Source organism: Mesoplodon mirus (genome assembly GCF_964341445.2).
Source record: "Mesoplodon mirus genome assembly, chromosome: 7".
Classification (NCBI taxonomy): domain Eukaryota; kingdom Metazoa; phylum Chordata; class Mammalia; order Artiodactyla; family Ziphiidae; genus Mesoplodon; species Mesoplodon mirus.
In genome coordinates, this window is record NC_138983.1 from 128,682,907 (window position 1) to 128,702,712 (window position 19,806).

Genomic DNA, 19,806 nt, shown 5'->3' on the forward strand with positions numbered 1-19,806 from the left:
TGTGTCCTTTTCTTCCAGGCCAGTAGGAATGCGTCTCTCTGACAGAGCTTTCTTCTAAAGGCTCCTCTGCTTAAGTCAGACTCACCTAGGACAGTCTCCTTTTTGATTGACTCAGCGTTAACTGATAGTCACCTAATCACAGGAGTGATACCCCATCAGATTCATAGGTTCTGTCCACACTCAAGGCTGGGGGAGGATTATATGGTGTGTACGCCAGAAAGTGAGAATCTTGGGGGCCATCTTAGAACTCTTCACTACACATAGCCAAGTTCATTCCTTTATGTATTGTCTGTGGCTGCTTTGTGTTAAAACAGCAGCGTGGAATAGTTGTGACAGAGACGGATGGCGTGCAGAGCCTAAAATATTCACTATCTGGCACTTTACTGAAAAGTTTACAGAACCCTATTACAGTTGAGCTGATATATCGAGACTGGTGATCTGTTGTGCCTACTCGGAGTGGCAGATAACAAATTAACGGACCAGCTTTTGGTAGGAATGCCAGTCGTTGAAAAATGTAACTAGATTTTTTTTAATGTGTGAAGATAAAACTTTTTTCACAAGAAAGAAATTCTTAGAGTTGATTACGGATGCTCTCAGTCTTTGCTTGAATAGATAACACAGAAGCCATAGGCTGAGTGATACAGGCAACGTTATGTGATTAAAGGAGAAAGCAGAAGTGTAGCGTGGCGGTGGTATGTCGTGGCAGGTTTTAAGTCTTAATTTAATAACCAGAACTGTGTTGCTGTAGACAGTTACATGATGAATATGTGGTATGTGTTAGGTAATCATAGTCCTAACAAGAATTACAAATTCACTTATTTGACTTTAATTTTAGGATGCTGAGAGTAATCCACTGTGTCGTCGTCTGCAGCTGAAAGATATCATTCCCACCCAAATGCAGAGGCTTACCAAGTACCCTCTTCTATTGGATAATATTGCCAAATACACAGGTACAGCATTCTCACTGAAATTAAAGAACTTAGGAACAGCAACAACAAAAACACATATTCTGCTGAATAATCTCTCACAGCATCCTGGTGTCTGGACATTGAATTTCCAAATAGTACGGCCAGATGTTCTAACAAGATTCAATCCAGTCTTCTTTGGGCAATTTGATTTAATGTACTCCGTTAATAGCTCTAGCACAGGGTTTGGCAAACTCTGGATCGCGGGTTAAATCTGGCTCACCATGTATTTTTGTAAATAAAGTTTTATTGGAACATAGTCATACTCACTTGTTGAAATGTTGTCTCTGACTACTTTTGTAATACAGCAGCAGAGCTGAGTAGTTGTGACAAAGACCATATGGCCTATAAAGTGTACAAAAATTGTTTACCAATACTTCCTCTAGCATATATCATATTTGCTTTGAAGAAGGCTTATACTGGGTTGCAGAGATGTTTTGTATCTACATATATACTTTCATTAAGTCCAACCAGTGCATATCATTCCAACTCTCCTGTTTTGAAACGTGAAGTGAATCTGCGATTCTCAATTGAGCTTTAGGCTCTTATACTTAGTTCTCATTAATAATTCTATGCAATCAAATGCCTGTTTCTTATGCCTGGGAATTTGAAAATACTCATACACATTACCTTTTATACTTTAATATATTTATTCAATATAGTTGGACTATTGTTTGGAGGATAGTAATTTTGAATATTCTGATTTTGGTATTCTTTACCAAAATAGAACCTCAACATAATCTCAACACATTTTGGTGAAGTTCACCTTCTTTTAATGATACAAATGTTGTAAACTACTTTCTTTCTTTAATATAATACCAAATTCAAAGAAACATATTTTGAAGTTTTTTTGAATTATCATTCAAAATATATTGTTTAATGGGTCCACTGTCCATAATCATGTAGGCTGTGCACTTTGATAGGGGGAAAGGGGTCCCATTTATATAGCTTACAATGTGAATGAAACCCACTCCTTTGGGTGGGCCTGATAGTTGATAAAAGCATCTCTTCTTGGATTTGGTTTCTTTTTAAAGGTTAGTATTGATGCTTAAAGTACTATGATAAGAAGTCTTACCTGTCCAAAAACTACCTGAATTGAGATTCTGCTGTAGGATTTTAGCCTGGTATAAAAATATTCAAGGTCTTGGACTTCCCTGGTGGCGCAGTAGTTAAGAATCCACCTGCCAATGCAGGGGACACAGGTTCGATCCCTGGTCCGGGAAGATCCCATGTGCCACGGAGCAGCTATGCCCGTGTGCCACAACCACTAAGCCTGCGCTCTAGAGCCTGCGAGCCACAACTACTGAGCCCACGTGCCACAACTACTGAAGCCCGTGCACCTAGGGCCTGTGCTCCGCAACAAGAGAAACCACCGCAATGAGAAGCCCACGCGCTGCAACTAGAGAAAGCCCGTGCACAGCAACGAAGACCCAATGCAGCCAAAAATAAAAAATAAATAAATAAAAATAAAAGTTAAATAAATAAAATATTCAAGGTCTTACTATGCTTTTATAACTGTTGAAATAAAGTGGTATCTCATTTATGTATATACTTACATTCTTTTCTTATTTCCTCCATTTTTCATTTTGGATTTCTTTGCTGTATTTAGAATGGCCAACAGAAAGGGAGAAGGTGAAGAGAGCTGCAGATCACTGTCGTCAGATCTTAAATTATGTAAATCAGGCTGTTAAGGAGGCAGAAAACAAGCAGGTAAGAAGGAAAAAGCAAGAAGACAGGATGACAGTGAGAATAAGAATATTAAATTAGTGTTACCTGGAATCTGTTATTACATAATTGAAGGGCAGGATATTTGTTAACTATTCATGTAATAGGTGGGTCCAGATCAATTTGGGATAGAACATCAGAGTCGTATTTGGCTTTTTTGAGTATCTCTAGCTGTTTGTTTGCTTATTCATTCACTCTGTTGGTGAGGCTGTAGAAAAATGGGAACTTCCAAATGTATTGTTCGGAGTGTAAAATGATAAAAACCCCAGAGGACAACTTGGCAGTTTATACTTAAATTAAAAATGTACGTATTCACACATCCATTCTTTGATCCAGCAATTCTCTTCCTGGTGATTTACGCAAGAGAAATGAAGATACGTGCCCATAGACTTGTACAGGACTGTTTATAGCGTAAACCAAATGGAAATATAGTCATAAATTAAAGTAATACTGGCAGTAATGGGTGGCTCTCACAAACATTATACGGAGTGAAGGAAACCAGACACAAAAGAGTACATATACGTAATTCTATTCATGTGAACTTCTAAGGCTAAACTAATCCACGGTGGAAAAAATCAGAAAAATGGTTGTCACTGGGGATCTGGGGACAGAGACTAGCTAGGAAGAAGTATGAGGGAGCCTTCCGAGGTGATCGATGGTCATATTTCATATCTTGATAGGAACTTGAGTACACAGGCATATGCATTGGTAAACACTGGTGGAAAGGTATACTTAAAATGTGTACATTTCACTGTATGTAAATTTTAATTTAAAAAAAGAACTGTCAATAAATATTGAACTCTTATTAATGATAATGCATGCTAAAATGTTTAGAGATAAAGTGTCTTATATTTGTAACTTATTTTGAGACACGTCCACGATATAAGTTGGATTGATGGATAGATAGAGGGATGAATAGATGGATAGGTATATGATAAAACAAATATAGCAAATGTTAGTTGTGGAATGGAGATGGTGGGTATATGGGTGTTTACACATTCAGACTTTTCTGTATATTTGGAAATTTTTATAATCTTGCGGAAAAATATACCCTTTAGTCTAACAGTTGTTTCTCTAGAAATTTATTCTAATATACATGTCCATCGGTAAGGTGTAGTTAAAGAAACTATAGTTCATTCACAGAGTTGAATACCACGCAGCCACTGGAAAAATAGACTACTCTCTCTCTATGTGCTAATGTGGAACAGTCTCCAAGATATACTGATGACTGATACACACACACAGGGAGAGAGAGAGAGAAATGTGTATATGAATATATTGCATTACCTTTTGAATGAGTAATACACATATGAATGTATTATGTTACCATATATTTCTTTTTAAAAAGCTATATCTACATGCAACAGAGCCAAGCGTGCTTACATCCATATGTATTCCTTTTTCTTAGAGTTTTTCTCATAGGCTACCCAAGAAATGGGTATTAGAGGTTTCTTCTTTAGGGAAAATTGGGGCTGGGAAGGCAAGAGGACAGGGTTAGAGGGAGACTTACTGTTTATTGTGTGCCTTCTATTACCTTCTGAATTTTGTACCATGTACATTATTTACATATTTAGAAAGTAAATATATGCTAGTTAGCAGCCAGAGAGTTTGAAAAGAAGATTGGAAAAGAACAGCTAACGAGGTAGGAGGAAAGTTAGGAGAGGGTAATATCACCAAAGCCAAAAGAAGGGACTGTTTTAAGGAAGAGTGAGTTGTCGGTTGTGTCTGATGTTGCAGAGAGTTCAGCAGAATGCAGGTACAGTGTCCATTTGATTTAGGAACAGGGAGGTCATTGATATCCAAAGCAGTAACCTTAGCTGTGTCCTGTCTCATTTTCAGCGCTTAGAAGATTATCAGCGTCGCCTTGATACCTCCAATCTGAAGTTGTCAGAGTACCCAAATGTTGAAGAGCTCAGGGTAAGGGATGGTCTAATCACAATTTAAAACATAAAATTTGCTAAAGACTTGGCAGGTAATTAACATTTTAGTGGGAACATACATCGCCTGAAGGAGTTCTTGCATCATGGATTGTCTGTATTTATGGTTCTTTTCTTCCTTTTAAATGTCTTGGTCTGTGTGAGGATTGCTTTAGTCTTTCAGTAGGGGAATATTTTATGTGAAACTAACTTTTTGTGACAAGGATTTGTAGGAGACTAAGGAACATTACTTATTATTAAAATTAGTTTTATTGTGTTCTGTAGTTTGAATAAGAGTAAGCCTGTTTGTTTAGTGTGGGAACTTTCCAGATTTTTGAGAAAAGGAAGATAATTATTTTTCTATGAAGCTCTTCAAAAGCATAAAAGTTGAAACCATTACAGGAATGATAGAAAAATATTTATTAATTGCCCCTTCTAGTACATGGAGCTTTTGTATTGAGTAACTTAGGATTTTAAGTCTTTCTTATACTATTTCACTGGTTGCTCTGGCAGATTTATTTGGTGGCTGTTAAAATAGACTTTTATTTATTTATTTTTAGAACTTATCAAAAAGCATGCTAATATGCTGAGCCACTTAACTTCCAGAGAATGAGATTTTTCTAGAGCTACTTATGCTAAAAGATGATTCTCTTATTAAGTTATTAATATTTAGAGCAAGCCTCAGTACTACCTGGACTTCTGTGAAATGCTATTCCTTAGAACTTTTTTTGGAATGAGAGCCTAGATCAGAGGCTTCTTATAGATAAGCTATACATCATCCTCATCTAGTTAGTTATTCGTAGAAAAAATAAGGAAGGGGTTGAGAATCTAGTAGCTGAATATTTGCAGCTTCATTTTCATTAGCTGTTACCATCTGTTTAGAGTGAAATTTGGAAGACAGTACTCCTGAATGTTTTTCTACAAGATGCTTTTTCCTCTCTAGAAAATTTTATGCAGCTTACTTTAACCTGATTTTTATTCCATTTTCAGTAGTTGACGGATATCAGTAATAGTGAATGTAAATGGTATCTTTTATAGTAAGAATTTCTGGAAAGGAGACTAAATGGAATATCATCTCACTAAGTGCTTGGAAATAATTTGTGTGTAATTCTCTTTATTTTGGCAGAATTTGGATTTAACAAAAAGGAAGATGATTCATGAAGGGCCATTGGTTTGGAAGGTGAATAGAGATAAAACTATAGGTAGGTGTACTGTCTGTTGGTTTGGGGGAGAGTGGAGAAAGGAAAAGAATAGGAAGTTTTCCTTATGCCAAAGAGAAGAGATAGCCGTTCACATTTTTCAGTGACAGCAGTTAGCAATGGTACTTTGTGTTATTACTCATTTACAGAAGATCTGCTTATGTTATTTTGTTATATGTGAAGCATGCTAAATACTCATTTAGGGATGAAGCAGAAAATTTTGTCATGATTCAGTCCTGTCTCCATCCTTGTATTCTAATGAGTCTCAGCTTCCTTTAAACCACTGTATCTCAAACTATCTGTGGTGAAGAACCAGTGTTTTTTATCTCTTGTCAGTCACAAACTGACACTTTGGTGTAATACATTAAAAATGAATTATTAAAAAATGAAATAAAAAAATACAACAGCAAGTACATTTTTAAATTTTACTAGATTTAACAGAAATCAGTTTTTGATGTCAAATTGTCATAAAGTTTATAAAACACATCTCAATTTCTGTACTAATCACCTCTCCTACATTTTTATTTCTAGATCTGTACACTTTGCTGCTGGAAGATATTCTTGTATTGTTACAAAAGCAGGATGATAGACTGGTGTTAAGGTGTCATAGTAAGATTCTGGCATCTACAGGTGATAGCAAACACACATTTAGCCCTGTCATCAAGTTGAATACAGTGTTGGTTCGACAGGTGGCCACAGGCAAGTATGTCTGCTGAATGACGCTAACCTCCAGGCTCATCGTAACGTTGCGTAAGATACTCAGTGTCGCTGAAGCAGCACAACTGGCGTAGAGTTTTGTTCCTTTTATATTCTTATACAGATTAAATGAAATTTCTTTACTGCTTAGAACGTGAATACCCCCAAATTACTCAGGATGCTTAGATTCTCTGAATAATTTTCTGCATTTGAAAAATTTCTGCATATGACTTTTATCTTTATGTCACGTTCAAATCATTGATGACACTCGTGAAGACAGTAAATTGGAGGTAATCCCATTGAAAAGGTTTCATTTTTTGATATCGTGGGGAAAAGGCAAAAACTGAAGAAGTAGGTATGATTTAGGTTTTTAAAAATCAGTTTCAGTTAGGAAGTTACATATTAACTGTACTAATAAGGAGATCCCTTTTAAAACTTGTTAGTTCCATAGTGGTAAGATAAATGTATGACCTCTTTTCTCCAACACCCACTGAATGTTACTAACCGTTTAGCAAAAGGGCAATTCAGAATAAATGCAAAAAGAGCAATAATGTTTGTAGTTCAGTCATTTAGATACGTTGACACTTTCTTGTTTTTAATAAATTACTGTGGAATTAGTGCTAGCTTTTATAATCTTTGTTTTATTAAAGTATATTATATATAGTATAACATACAATGATGTGCACAAATTTTAAGTTATAGTTTGATGAGTTTTACAAAGTGAATGTGTGTTTCCAAAGTGATCAGGTGTAACCTTTACCTAGATTAAGATGCAGAATAATACCAGGACCCTAGAAACATCTTTCCCAGCCTCTGTGAGTCATATTGTTAGAGTAATTTTTGTCTTGTTTTCCCAGATAACAAAGCTTTATTCGTCATCTCCATGTCTGACAATGGAGCCCAAATTTATGAACTGGTGGCACAGACAGTTTCTGAAAAGACTGTGTATGTACTGGATATAGCTACCTTGCTCTAATATGTTTTATTATCCTGAATATAATATTCCACAATTTAACTGCTTTTGTAAAAGAACTTTGAAAACCAAAAACTATGTGGAAACAAGTACTTTCTCTATATTCTTTGAGAGGTGTTCTTCTAAGAATTTGTTCCTCTTTAGATGGATCTCTCTTATTTTGGTTCTATCCTATTGAAAGTATCTCTCCTAAAGAAAAAATTCTCAGCAGTGTCGTGAAGTTTTTTTCATGGGTAGTGTATCCATAATGTTGTTAGGTTTTGTAATCTCTACTTATTAGTATGTCACCAAAATAAAGATATTCTCTGGCAGAAATAGTGTTTTTTGACTGTTGGTTTGGTTTGGCTTCTGGTATGGTTTGTTAGTTTTTATTTTTGCTTTCTGAGTGTATTTAAAGTGTGTTTCTTTTTCCTTTCCCTCCTGTGTTTTGTATTCTTTTCAAACTTCCTGCAGCTGGCAGGACCTAATCTGTCGGATGGCTGCATCAGTGAAGGAGCAGTCCACAAAGCCAATTCCACTGCCACAGTCACCACCTTGCGAGTGAGTGTGCCTTTGCTTCCGAGTAGGAACGACTTTGTGGTTTTGGTCAGAGAAAGAATGGATAATTCTTAACATTTTGTTGCACTGATGTTTAGGCACCTCATGAAGCTGAAAGATTTTTTTTTTTTCCTTCCATAGAGGAGACAATGATGAAGAAGAATCTCCAAAGTTAAAAGTGGAACATCATGGCATTTCAGTCACTGGTCTGCAGAGTCCAGGTAAACTGATCTGTTAAGTTAACCTGGAAGAATGGAGTCTACATATGACTCAATAAAATGTGAAGAAACGTTAACTCTTTTGGTTTATGCAGGATCTGGCATCAGCTATTCACTTTAACAAACTTTGCTTGTGCGCCTTCTGTGTACCATTATCGCACCGCACTAAGCGCCATGTATTTTACTTAGCGGACAATCTCTGTAGCTCGTGCGGTTATTTTTTTCCAAATATTTCCTGTATGCTTCACGTTAAAAGTTTTGTTAAGATAACGTTCTACTTTTTCTGTTCCATTGAACAGACAGAGATTTGGGATTAGAGTCTCCTTTAATGTCGTCAAAACCTCAATCTCATTCACTGGATACCTCTGGGAAATCAGAGGTGGATGATCTCTTTGTGGCTGAGAGACAGTTTGCAAAGGAGCAGCATGCAGATGGAACTCTAAAGGAAGTTGGAGTCAGTTATCAAATCACAATCCCAGATCCACACTTGCCTGTCTCAGAAGAACGGTGGGCGTTGGATGCACTAAGGAATTGTAAGTTTTATTCATAAGTTAATACAGATACTTATTAAGCACCAGAGTTTTATAATGTACCATGAATTTTCCCTTCAAGAATTTTACAGTCTAGTTGGGAAGATGAGAGAAAACTTTCCCTCACCTTCTTAAGTAAAAAAACATTATAGGTATGTCAAAATTGATCTGCTTGGCGTGACCAGAGAAGGGAGGCATTAGAAAACAAGAGAGGTGTGATTATTGCCTTGAAGAATGGGTAAGATTCAGATAGGTATTTAGCAGAATATATAGAAGTCAGACAAGAAAAATGGTAGGACCAAATAGGACCAAAACACAGAGGCAAAAGCTCTGAGGGTGTTCAGAGAGCAGTGGGTAGGGCAGCTGGCCCGGGGCAGACCGCACAAGCTAAAGGAGTCACGGCGGACAAAGTTAGAAAGGTGGAGGACGCGTGTTGAGCCCGGCTGTTGTGGACCTTGAAGAGCAGGTTGAGTCCTCCGGACGTGAAGGGTGGCAGGCTGCAGGGTTTTGAGGACTTCTTCAGGCTACAGATATTCTTCTGTTTTCTTGTGGAGATTGTAGTATTCTTCACCACGACCCATCCTTCTTGCACACGCACTCGCACACGCACACGCGCGCGCACGCACACGCGCGCGCACACACACGAATGGGTGGTCCTTGCCATTTGGTTAGCCACCCACTCCCTCTCCAGCTGGTTGAGAACCACTGCTACAAATGGGAGTGGATCACACGTCTCAGGTGTATTGGAGGTGGGAAAAAGGCTGAGAATGATTGCTTTAGCTGCAGAGTAAGAAGCATTTGAAGTTGCTAAGCTAGGGTGTATGACTAATGGAAAAAGATTACTCCGGCTGAGAGCTGCGAAAGGATTTGAATGGGAATAGAGTTGGAGTGGAGTGGTCTGGGCTTGAGGCTAAAAGGGTTTGGGCTAGAATGGTGTTAGAAGAATAAAAATAAAGTGTGAAACCAACAGATACTTGAAACAATTGACTTCTTTGGTTGTGAGGGCAAAGGTAAGGGACTATTTAGAGATAATTTCAGTATTTTTGTCAGAAATAAAAATTAGAAGAGACCACCACTGCTACACTTTCTTTTTTCCTTCTTTTCTTTGCCATAGATTATGGGCTTAATTTTAAAACATGTTGAGATTATGGTAATGAATGGCAAGCCATTTAAGAGGAAGGATGAGCAGGAAGTTGAGAGTTTTAAGACTGGAATTTTGGAAGAGGTCAGGAAGAGAGATGGATCTGAGTGTCAAAGCCATAAGTATTCATAGCGTCTCTCAGGAAGTGACTGCAGAGCAAAAAGAAGGAGGGTCAAAGACCCAAACCTATGTGGAAACTTTATTTAAAGAGACAGAAGATAGAAATTAAGGCCGAGTTGAAAGTACGGAATTGGTCAAGTTCTTTAAAACCTAATTTATTCTAGACTCATAGAAAGTTAACAGTGGTAATGATTTCTGATGGTTCCACTAACATTGTCCCAGTGTCCCTCTCATTGTGTGAGTGACCTCACAGCATGCACTTGCCCATTTAAAATTAAATCCATTCTATATTCAACAACCAAAGGAAGCTGTGGTACTAGTGAGGTCATTTTTAAAAATTAATAAATATTTCCTTATCCTTTGAAATTATGCATGCTACCAAACATCAGAATTAAATTTACAGGGCAGTTTTATTTTCTTCTTCACCATTTAAGGAGATTCTTTGGGTTATTATAGATGATAAAATAAATGTTCTCTGTGTCTAATAAAATTAGAAAAAAATAATGCCTATGCAGATAGTGTCTGCTTCTGGAAAAAGCAGAACTTTCAGGTTCTTTTGTCTAGATTAACATGGCTTTTCAACATCCTTTTAAGAAGTACCTTTGGGGTATTATTCCAGTTATATGGTAGAAAATGTGGAGAGGTAGGCATATAGGAGAATAATAAGAGAATCCCCACTGAGAATTCTTAAATTTTTTTAAAGTCAAGTTTGATGTTAAATTTTCTCTAGATGGTGTTGTATTTCATTTCTCAAAACAAAAAATGACTGTATGAAATTAATATTTTTGCCTGTATGTTACTAAAAAGGTACTTACTTGAAGAGAGAATTGATAAGTCCTCCAATTTAATTCTGTCCGTTTGAGGGTATAGTTGTGAATGCGTGTGTTTTTCCCCCCTTCCTACATCTTTTAGTGGGTTTGTTGAAGCAGTTGCTGGTACAACAGCTGGGTTTGGCTGAGAAGAGCATTCAGGAAGACTGGCCACATTTCCCAAGATGCAGGACAGCCTCTCTGGGGGTGCAGGCAGACAGTGGAACCCAGAACCCTGAAAATATTAAGGCCTATCATCCTTGTGAAGGACAGATGCCCTTTAGAACTGGAACTGGTGACATTTCAACTTGTTACAGTCCACGGACTTCAACTGAATCTTCTGCTGCACGGGATTCAGTGGTACTGGCATTCCAAGAGAGCCAGGCAAGTAACATTTTAGTAATGGACCACATGATTATGACCCCAGAGATGCCTCCCGCAGAGCCAGAAGGGGGTCTTGATGAGAGTGGAGAGCACTTTTTTGATGCCCGTGAAGCACATAGTGATGATAATCCATCAGAAGGTGATGGAGCAGTTAAAAAGGAAGAGAAGGATGTTAATTTGCGCATCTCAGGCAAGTTCCTTTCACATTTAAACTTTGATTTCAATCATTGTTATTTGTCCTATGTGCTGAAATGGATGTCGCTCGGGTATCCAAGCATTCTCTCGTGTGTGTGTGTGTGTGTGTGTGTGTGTGTGTGTGTGTGTGTGTGTGTGTGTGTAGTATCTGTTCTTTCAAGCAATAAATAAATACTGAATCTACTCTATGCCACACCCTATCCTAGGTGCTGGGAGATATAGCCTGGAATAAAACATGGAAAAATCCACCATTGTCATGATGCTTGAGCACTACTTGGGGAAAGAGTAACTAACTGTAAATGAGTTAACAGATAAATAGATATCAGAGAGTAAGAATTAGGAGGAAAAATAAGTCACACTGAGGGGCAGAGGGTAATGGGGGCAGACAAGGTGATCAGGGAAGAAGGCCTCTCGGGAGGTAGCATGTGAGCAGAGACCCAAGGGAAGTGAAGGAAGAAGCCGTGTGGGTACCTGGAAGTAGCGTGTTCCAGCAGAGAAGAATAGCGCCCAGGCTGTGAGGCAGGGGCAGGCGTGCTGTGGTTAGAGAGTGCAGGGTGAGGGAGACAGCGGTGGGAGATGAAGCAAGGCAGGTGTTTGGCAGGCAGGGTGGTGGCAAGATCATGTAGGGACTCGGTCGTTTTCAGCTTTTCACTTTTAGAATGCTAACGAATATGAAGTTACTCAGAAATTACCAGGAAAGTTTGCTAAGTGTACCTTTAACCTGATGTAAGAAAATTCTGAGGTACTTAAAACTTAACCTGGGGAATTTGGGAATTAATGGCCTTTCCCCTTCTTTAATAGCTTTTAAAGTTGTCAGCAAATCACCCCACGTCTGTTTTCTGATGTGATGATGGCAGCACTAATCTCATCAAACTGTTCTGTCTCTATCCATAGGAACCTGTTTGATCCTTGATGGCTATGAAACAGTGCAGGAGAGCTCCACGGACGAGGAGCTTGCTTCCTCGCTTCCCCCGCAGCCCGCGACAGGCATCCCCTCTATGGACTCTACCTGCCGGCAGCAGCGTTCTCCCCAGAATGCTCATTCTGATGGGGCAGTTTCACCTTTCACCCCAGAATTCCTGGTCCAGCAGCGCTGGGGAGCTATGGAGGATTCCTGTTTTGAGATCCGGAGTCCCTCCTCCTGTGCAGATTCACAAAGCCAGATCATGGAGTACATTCGTAAGATAGAGGCTGACCTTGAACACTTAAAGGTACCTCAGACTTCAACATCCTTAGGACTCGGATATAAAAAACACATTTAACAGAGAGGAAGTGTAGAATGATTAACATGCTGTTGTCCGTAACCTTGCTCAGGGTCTAGATTTTTGTATGTTTTCTTTGACGATTGTCTGTGAATAGACCTGGATGAAAAACTGATATCAGCATTTTTTAATCTGATCACAAGAACAGAAAAAACTGTAGCTCTGTAAACTGTGTGTTTGTATGGGTTTCTAAGTTTAAGAACCTAAATATATTTGGGATGATTGGCTGGCCTCCATGAGAAGATGTGGGCAGTAAGCTGAGATAGGTGGGGTTTGTGTAGTTAGGAATCTAGGCTGGGAAATGCTTTAACTTGCCGTAACCTATTAATTATCTGTGAATTGTTAGGTGATGTTGGTAGTTTCCCACGTGCTGTGACAGATAGAAATTGTCTCCAGTGGCTCCTATAATTTAAAGGCCTGCCTATGAGTGGGAGTTTTGTAAATTGGTAATTGAAGATGTCACTGCCTAAGCCACCATTGCAAAACTGACCTGTGTGGTCATTTCTGACAACAGGACTTTATAAGTTTGCTATCAGTAGGCACAGCTGCTAGAGCCCAAATGTTTGTCATGACATCATTTAGTAGAGGTTTCAGGGACCAGAGTTTAAAGTGTCCTTAGCCTCTTAGCTAAAGACTGGTCTCCCTTAGTTTTTCTTTTAACTTCATGTGGTAGGTTTTCCCTTCTTCATATGGTTATATGTAGGGTCACCCTGTGGCTGATAAGATTTGAAAAGACCACTGAGGGCACGTTGGCTCTAATTTAGTTCATGCCACATGTGGGACCATTTTCAGGGTGACTCCGGGCGGGGAGGGGGGGCAGTGGGATAATCACCTCTACCGGTTGCCCTCTCCTCTACTTTCTTCTATGTGGGAACATTTTAAGTTATTCACTCGAGAGGAACAGGTAAAAGGAATGAAATTTACTTTTTTCGCCTACTAACAAAATTTTTAATGATGTTAATGTTGAAATTTGGAAGCATGTCCCTATAATATAAAAAAGCCTTCTTTCCTATTTTCAAAATAAATTTTTCATGATGTTCAAATGAAAAACCTATGGGTTTTATTTTACAGAAGGTGGAGGAAAGTTACACCATTCTTTGCCAAAGGCTGGCTGGATCAGCCCTCATAGACAAGCACTCAGGTATGTGAAAACTGTGGATTTCAGACTCAAGAATCATCCTGCCTGAACAGTGCATTGAATGGAATGATTTATTATTCTTTAAAGTGGAAACCTTCTGAGATTCCATATCTTCTCTGTCTTAGAAAAACTGCTTGTTTCCAAACATCATATATCAAGCAGAGGCCGCTGTCTGCTGACTCAGCTCTTGTTTTCTAAGAGAAGCTGCAGTTGTCAGTCCCCACGCCACCCTCCTTCTGTCTTTCTTCACCTTTGCAAAAGCAGAAGGCAGAGCTGTGGTGGCCCCAGGAAACTGAGGCTCCCTAGTGGTGGAGGCAGGTCCTCCTCAGGTCTTGCTATGCTTTTGTGTCTCCCCTGACGGCGAAAGCAGTGTCTCCCTGTGACTACAGATGGATTTGTGTTCAGTGCAGCAATTTGTACTCATTTGCTTTCATGCTTTTGGATGAGGCTATTCTGATCCAGAAACAAAGATGTTCCCAGTGTCCACAGATTTCAACTATATTCTCTAAGTGTTCATTTTAATTCGTTCTTTCTTCCTAATTTGATCTCCACATCTCCTTGTTCTTCCCAGATAAAAGTTAGAGCCGCGTGTCCTGGAGGTGACTGCAGGTTGTCGGATTTGAGCATCGGCCTTGTATCACCACGTCCTGGCTCCAGTGTGGACACAGAGAGAGTGTGTGACAGAGGATCTGCCTGCGAACACCCTGGGGTAGCCACGCCCCAGGGGCCCAGAGCGGGACTGGTTCTTCAGAGCCTGGCAGCTGCACTAGTCTGTCAGTGAGGGGACATCCGTTCTCTCACTCTGCTCTCCTCACTATCAGAAATTCATTTTGATTCAGAACAAAAACCAAATGTATAGAGCTTTGGGTGTAGAATATGAAATTTTACTTAGACGTAAGAAAAAGAGAAAATCAGATGTATTTATTTGACTTCATTCCGTATTTGAAAGCACATTTTAATTTTTATTTTGCCATGTTTTGTTTTAACTGAGTAGTGAGAATTTTAGCCCTTTGTATCTAGTACACCCAAGCATCGATTGCTCCCGAAACAGAGAGTTCAGTGTGGGGTGTTAGGAGGTGGGGTAGAGAGGTGAAGAGGAGGAGGGGTAAGCAGGGCAGGGAGAAGCATGTGGCCTCCACCAGACTGTATCCCGTGCCCTCTGCCGTCCAGCAGGCTGCTTGTCTGAGGGTCACCTCCAAAGTGTAGTCTGCTGGGACTCCTGAGCACAGAGGACTTGAGCTCTGTGCTCCCAGGTAGGGCTTCCTCCCACCCGAGGCCAGCACCTCTTCTCTGTAGCTGGGATCCACTCCCAATGAACAGGAATCCTCAGTGTACTAAAGAGCAGGCACTTGAAAATGGGTGTATTTTCTTCTCTTGTCTCCTTTTCTGTTGAGGGTTGGGATTTGGGAGGGAGAGGAAAGCAAATTTTATTTTCTTGACTATAAGTTTGTTATTCTTGGTATTGTTTCATTTTTATAAGTATACATTAGACTTTGGCACTTGGGTAAAATTACCCCTGCAGGTTGAGCAGGAAGTAAAAACAAGCAAACGGCGTTGCTTCAGGTGGTGGCAGGGGTGGGGGTCGCTGAAGGAAGGTGGGGTGGGAGCGGGTGAGAGTCTGGGAAGGTTGTGTAACTGAATCACTACTGAGTTGAACAATGGCTTTCACGAGCCACGGGTACTGCTGATTATAAGGCCAGTAACATTTTAGTACCTGGAGGTTTGACTCTAATTTTTGCCCCGATGGTGCCAAAGGGCTCTTCGAGTTAAAGGAGAGCCGAGAGTGGAGCGGAGAAAGCTGTGGTGGAGAAGACAGAGCTGCTCCAGCCGGCTCCAGAAGCACTTCCTCCGACTTCATTGCTGGAGCTTTTTCCACACTGGTGCATGACTGACCTTAAAAATTGCAGACCAGAACATACACTGGACACTGCAGGCAAGGCACTGGTAACTGCCTGCTCTAGAATGAATAGTAGTCCTGGCAGCACCCTCCAGAGGATAAATGTTTCAGAACCGTAACTTGAGAACTCCTTCAGTTCTGTTGGCTTTCTGTGGTTTTCTTTGTGCATCAGGTATGTATGTTTTGGAGTATTTTTGCCAACTAAAACTAAATCATCTGTCAAATATGAAAATTCTGTTAGTATGCAAGGAGTTCATCCACTGCTCATATCTTTCAGTAGTGCCCTCTGAACTCTGTGGGTAGTTAGGATGTAATTTCACTCTTCCCTTCCATCCCCCCACCCTCTGCCCAAATATATATATAATATATATAAATATATATTATATATATATGCTATATATATATTATATATATATGTTATATATATTATATATATATATAAAATTTTCCCCTCACCACAAGTGGTAAGGATTCCCAACTACTTTTATAAACACCACTACAACTTAACAAGCTCACCCATGTCCAGATTCCTGTTTCTGTTTCTCCAAAACTGATCTATGTTTTTAAGCAGACCAACTTGGATTGTTGGACCTCATCTATAAATTAGAATTTTATCTTGAGTTGTAGCCCAAGTATAAATTAAATCCAAATGGGATTAAAATTTTTAGAAGCAGAGGCTAATATATAAGTAAAGCTTGGGACTTGAACTTTCTGTATCTCTTAAGAGAAGCAAGTAAAAACCAAATGGTTACACTGTGCTGCTGGAAATAATGTAGTCACTCCCAACTGAAAGAATTACACCTGTAGTTACTTGACACTAATACCATCTGTGGACAGTTAATCAGGAGAACGGTAAATACAGATAGAACTTTCATCTTAACTTCAGACGCTACAGGGTAATTGCATAATTCTCCAGCACTCATTCCTTTAAGAAGCTTTGTAGGTTAGCAGAATTTTGGTTTCTCTTCTAGCTCAGCCAGTCCCTTGTCCCTAGCAACTATTTGCTTTTCTTTTTCCTGAAGTTTAACCTCTCCTTGGAGCAAAAACAGGGCTAACTGGAAAAATATTTTGACCATAGCTCTAGTACTTCCAAATAAATTCATATCCAGATTGTCAAACAAAGCCCCCAGATGAAGTCTAATTCTGAAAAGATTCCACAAGTTTGAGTGATCTTTTTATCTTACCAACCTAACTTCTTCCCTTCTTCTCATGCTGGCCTCCCACACCCTCTATTTTCTTTTGGCCATTATAATCACATCCATTCGACTTTGATACTCTACCTGCCTTTCAGAATGATGGAATTAGATATTCACCCTGTCTTTGAGTGAGGCTGTTTACCATCAAAGCCATTTTCTCAAAGTTACGTGACTAGAAGTTGGAATCTACTTCCATACGGAAAGATCCAGGGGTGTAGACAAAGCAACCTTCCCGAGAGCAGGAGAGCTGGGTTTTAGCTATTGTAGTGACCTGCCGTGACCCTGTGCTCTCTCATGTGGCCCTAATGGCTCCTTTGCTATTAAGTGGCAAATTACATTTGGAGTGTCTCCTTCCTTTTAGAGAACAGAATTAAGGCAAATCAACAAACCCCCAGAGTGCTGTGATTTAAAATCATGATCACTGCCCTAGAAATGATATATTTGGCATACTTTAAAATCAGCTAACCTGGACTGCTTGAGTTGTCTTGGCTATTAGGACCTAAACGGTTACTATTATATTATGCTGCACAGAAGGTATATTTTATAAGCTTTTTGGCTTTCTTTTCCCTAAAACAACTCTTAACAGCTGTTAGAAAGGATGAGTCCCTCTAAAGTTTTTTTGTTAATGTGTTTATGGAAGCGGGTGGGGAGCTAGTGTGATAGTAGAGAAGAGCCCATTTTTTCCTTATTTTCAAAGCTAAAGAAAATAATTATGCTTCCTGTGAGTTGTCTTTTACTCGCATACTTTTTTTTTCGTTTTGATATTGTTAAATTTGGTGTATTATGTGGCACTTCTATATTTCAAACTGGAAGCCGTCTTCTTTGAAGGTGGTATATGATGTTATTTTGACCTACTAGAGCTTTGGTCAATATTTCCTTCCCTATGTGTCACGGGGGGCACCGTTCAGAACTGTGTACAGAAGACCTCAAACAGAAGATTAGCAGGACCTTCCAGTCAGCTTTCTGCTGGCTAGCTTTTTTGCCCCCAGTATTACAATTTTCGTTTTGTAAATCATGTTTTTGCTGACTTTTCCGCCCCTTTCCAAAGTGATCTGAAAAATTGTTTTTTCCTTAAGAAAAGAGTTCCTTTGCCTCATTCTTCCCCACTGGTACTGATGGTTTTGAAAATAAATTGGTAGGAAAAAATTGTACCTCCTAGAAGGAAGCCCTGTCCACCATTTCCAGGTGCCAATGGCTAAGCAGACGTACTGCAAACATAACTGTAATGCACACTGGGGGCTATTCTTAGTCAGCCTCTTCCTGCTAGAACATTTTATTTTCCTTGTTCACCATACAATCATGTACTCTTTAACAGAAATTACTTTTAAAGAAATCTGGAACTATCTTAAAAAAAACTTTATTAATAATCATGTATTTTTACTGATCACGTTTTGAAATGCCTAAAAGACTTTATTGTTCTAATTATCCAGATGTACCTTTGTAAAATAGCTCTTTTATGAATTAGCTGATAAGGCTGTATGTTTCTGGAACAAAATATTGGTCATCTAAAAACTCTGTTTTCTGGGGTCTGGGAAAATAGAAAATGAGAATTCAAATATTAAATATGCTTAAAGGAACCAAGTATGTGACTTTTTATTTATATTCCTCTTGATTTGTCTTACACGACTTATATTAGAAAAGTTCTAACACCAAGGAGGCCTTAAGTGATCTTACTGGCAGTGACTGTCAAATATCTTCCTGCTTGTTAGAGCATCTTTACTAGTGAGACCAGCGAGTTGATCTCCGTAATACATAAACTTCCATGAGGACACTCACAGCTGGAATTGCCCCAGCATCTGGGCAGCTTTGTTGTTGTTTTTCTAACAGCTTTATTGGGATATAATTCACATAACATACAATTTACTCATTTAAAATGTACAATGATTCTTTTAATATATTACATTATTTTTTTAATGGTGGTAAAATATATATAACAAAAATTTTAAGTGTACTTTAGTGGGATAAATGGGGCAGCTTTTATGGCTCACTTAAAGATAACTTTGGTTTAATGCTACCCTAAATGAAATAAGACATCTTTATTACCATTCTTATCCTCAATGTTGGACTTCCTAGACTACCAACATCTCTGTGCTTTTATGGATCCCATTTCAACTCTCCCATTTCAAAACCTTGAGTTTTGGGCTTTTTTGTAGTTGGTTTTGACATAGAGGTGTAATTTGATTTATTCTTGGGATAATAGTTTAGTTTCCAGTCATTCAGCAGTGCGTTTGGCTGATAGAGCTAATAAGCATAATAAAAAATGCTTAGGGGGAGTTCCCAGGTGGCCTAGTGGTTAGGATTCTGGGCTTTGACTGGGGTGGCCTGGATTCAGTCCCTGGTCAGGGATCTGAGGTCCCGCAAGCCCCACGGTGCGGCCAGAAAATAAAAAATAAATTAATAAAAATGCTTAGGATTTTGTAGATCTTTTAAACCTTAAAACAAGTTAAGTCAAATGTACTTTGCAGAAATTAACCTGTCTGTGCTCTTAGCTCTGTTTATAAACATAACTGATAGAAGAAATAAATACCCATACTATTCCCACTTGCTCCTAGACAGCCATCTTCTTACAGGAATGGAGAAGGTCAAACCCTGTCTTTGCATGTGAGCAATTACTTCCACTTTTTGCCATCCTCTTGAAGCCAAATGACTGGTTCACCAAAGTTTTAATACCGACTTGAAAGGTAAGAGGATCTATACTGATGAAAAATTTGCTTTTCAATTGAACTTAATATCTTCCTATTATGACGAACGTCGTAAAACATTACAGATAAATAGCTAGATGTAGACGTTTTCCTTTTTTTTCCTGTAATGTCAAGTATAATTCTTGTGACTGATTGAAAACACTTCAAGGGAATATTTTGTTTTGCCCCCTATTATTACTAGCGAGACATCATCATTCCCTGAG

The 19,806-nt window shown here is 39.0% G+C and overlaps 1 protein-coding gene across 2 annotated transcripts in view; it reads left to right on the top strand.

Moving 5' to 3' along the window:
- ARHGEF12 (Rho guanine nucleotide exchange factor 12) overlaps positions 1–18,482 on the top strand; it is a 144,631-nt gene extending 126,149 nt beyond the window's left edge. For both annotated transcript variants that reach the window (XM_082626614.1, XM_082626615.1), the window contains 13 exons: positions 836–950; positions 2,575–2,675; positions 4,530–4,607; positions 5,733–5,808; positions 6,337–6,504; positions 7,359–7,446; positions 7,928–8,014; positions 8,153–8,232; positions 8,529–8,762; positions 10,933–11,403; positions 12,303–12,619; positions 13,742–13,811; positions 14,380–18,482. In XM_082626614.1, coding sequence (XP_082482740.1) covers positions 836–950; positions 2,575–2,675; positions 4,530–4,607; positions 5,733–5,808; positions 6,337–6,504; positions 7,359–7,446; positions 7,928–8,014; positions 8,153–8,232; positions 8,529–8,762; positions 10,933–11,403; positions 12,303–12,619; positions 13,742–13,811; positions 14,380–14,390 — 1,896 coding nt within the window. In that variant the 3' untranslated portion in view covers positions 14,391–18,482. The remainder of the gene's footprint in view (positions 1–835; positions 951–2,574; positions 2,676–4,529; positions 4,608–5,732; positions 5,809–6,336; positions 6,505–7,358; positions 7,447–7,927; positions 8,015–8,152; positions 8,233–8,528; positions 8,763–10,932; positions 11,404–12,302; positions 12,620–13,741; positions 13,812–14,379) is intronic.
- The last annotated feature ends 1,324 nt before the right edge of the window (positions 18,483–19,806 follow it).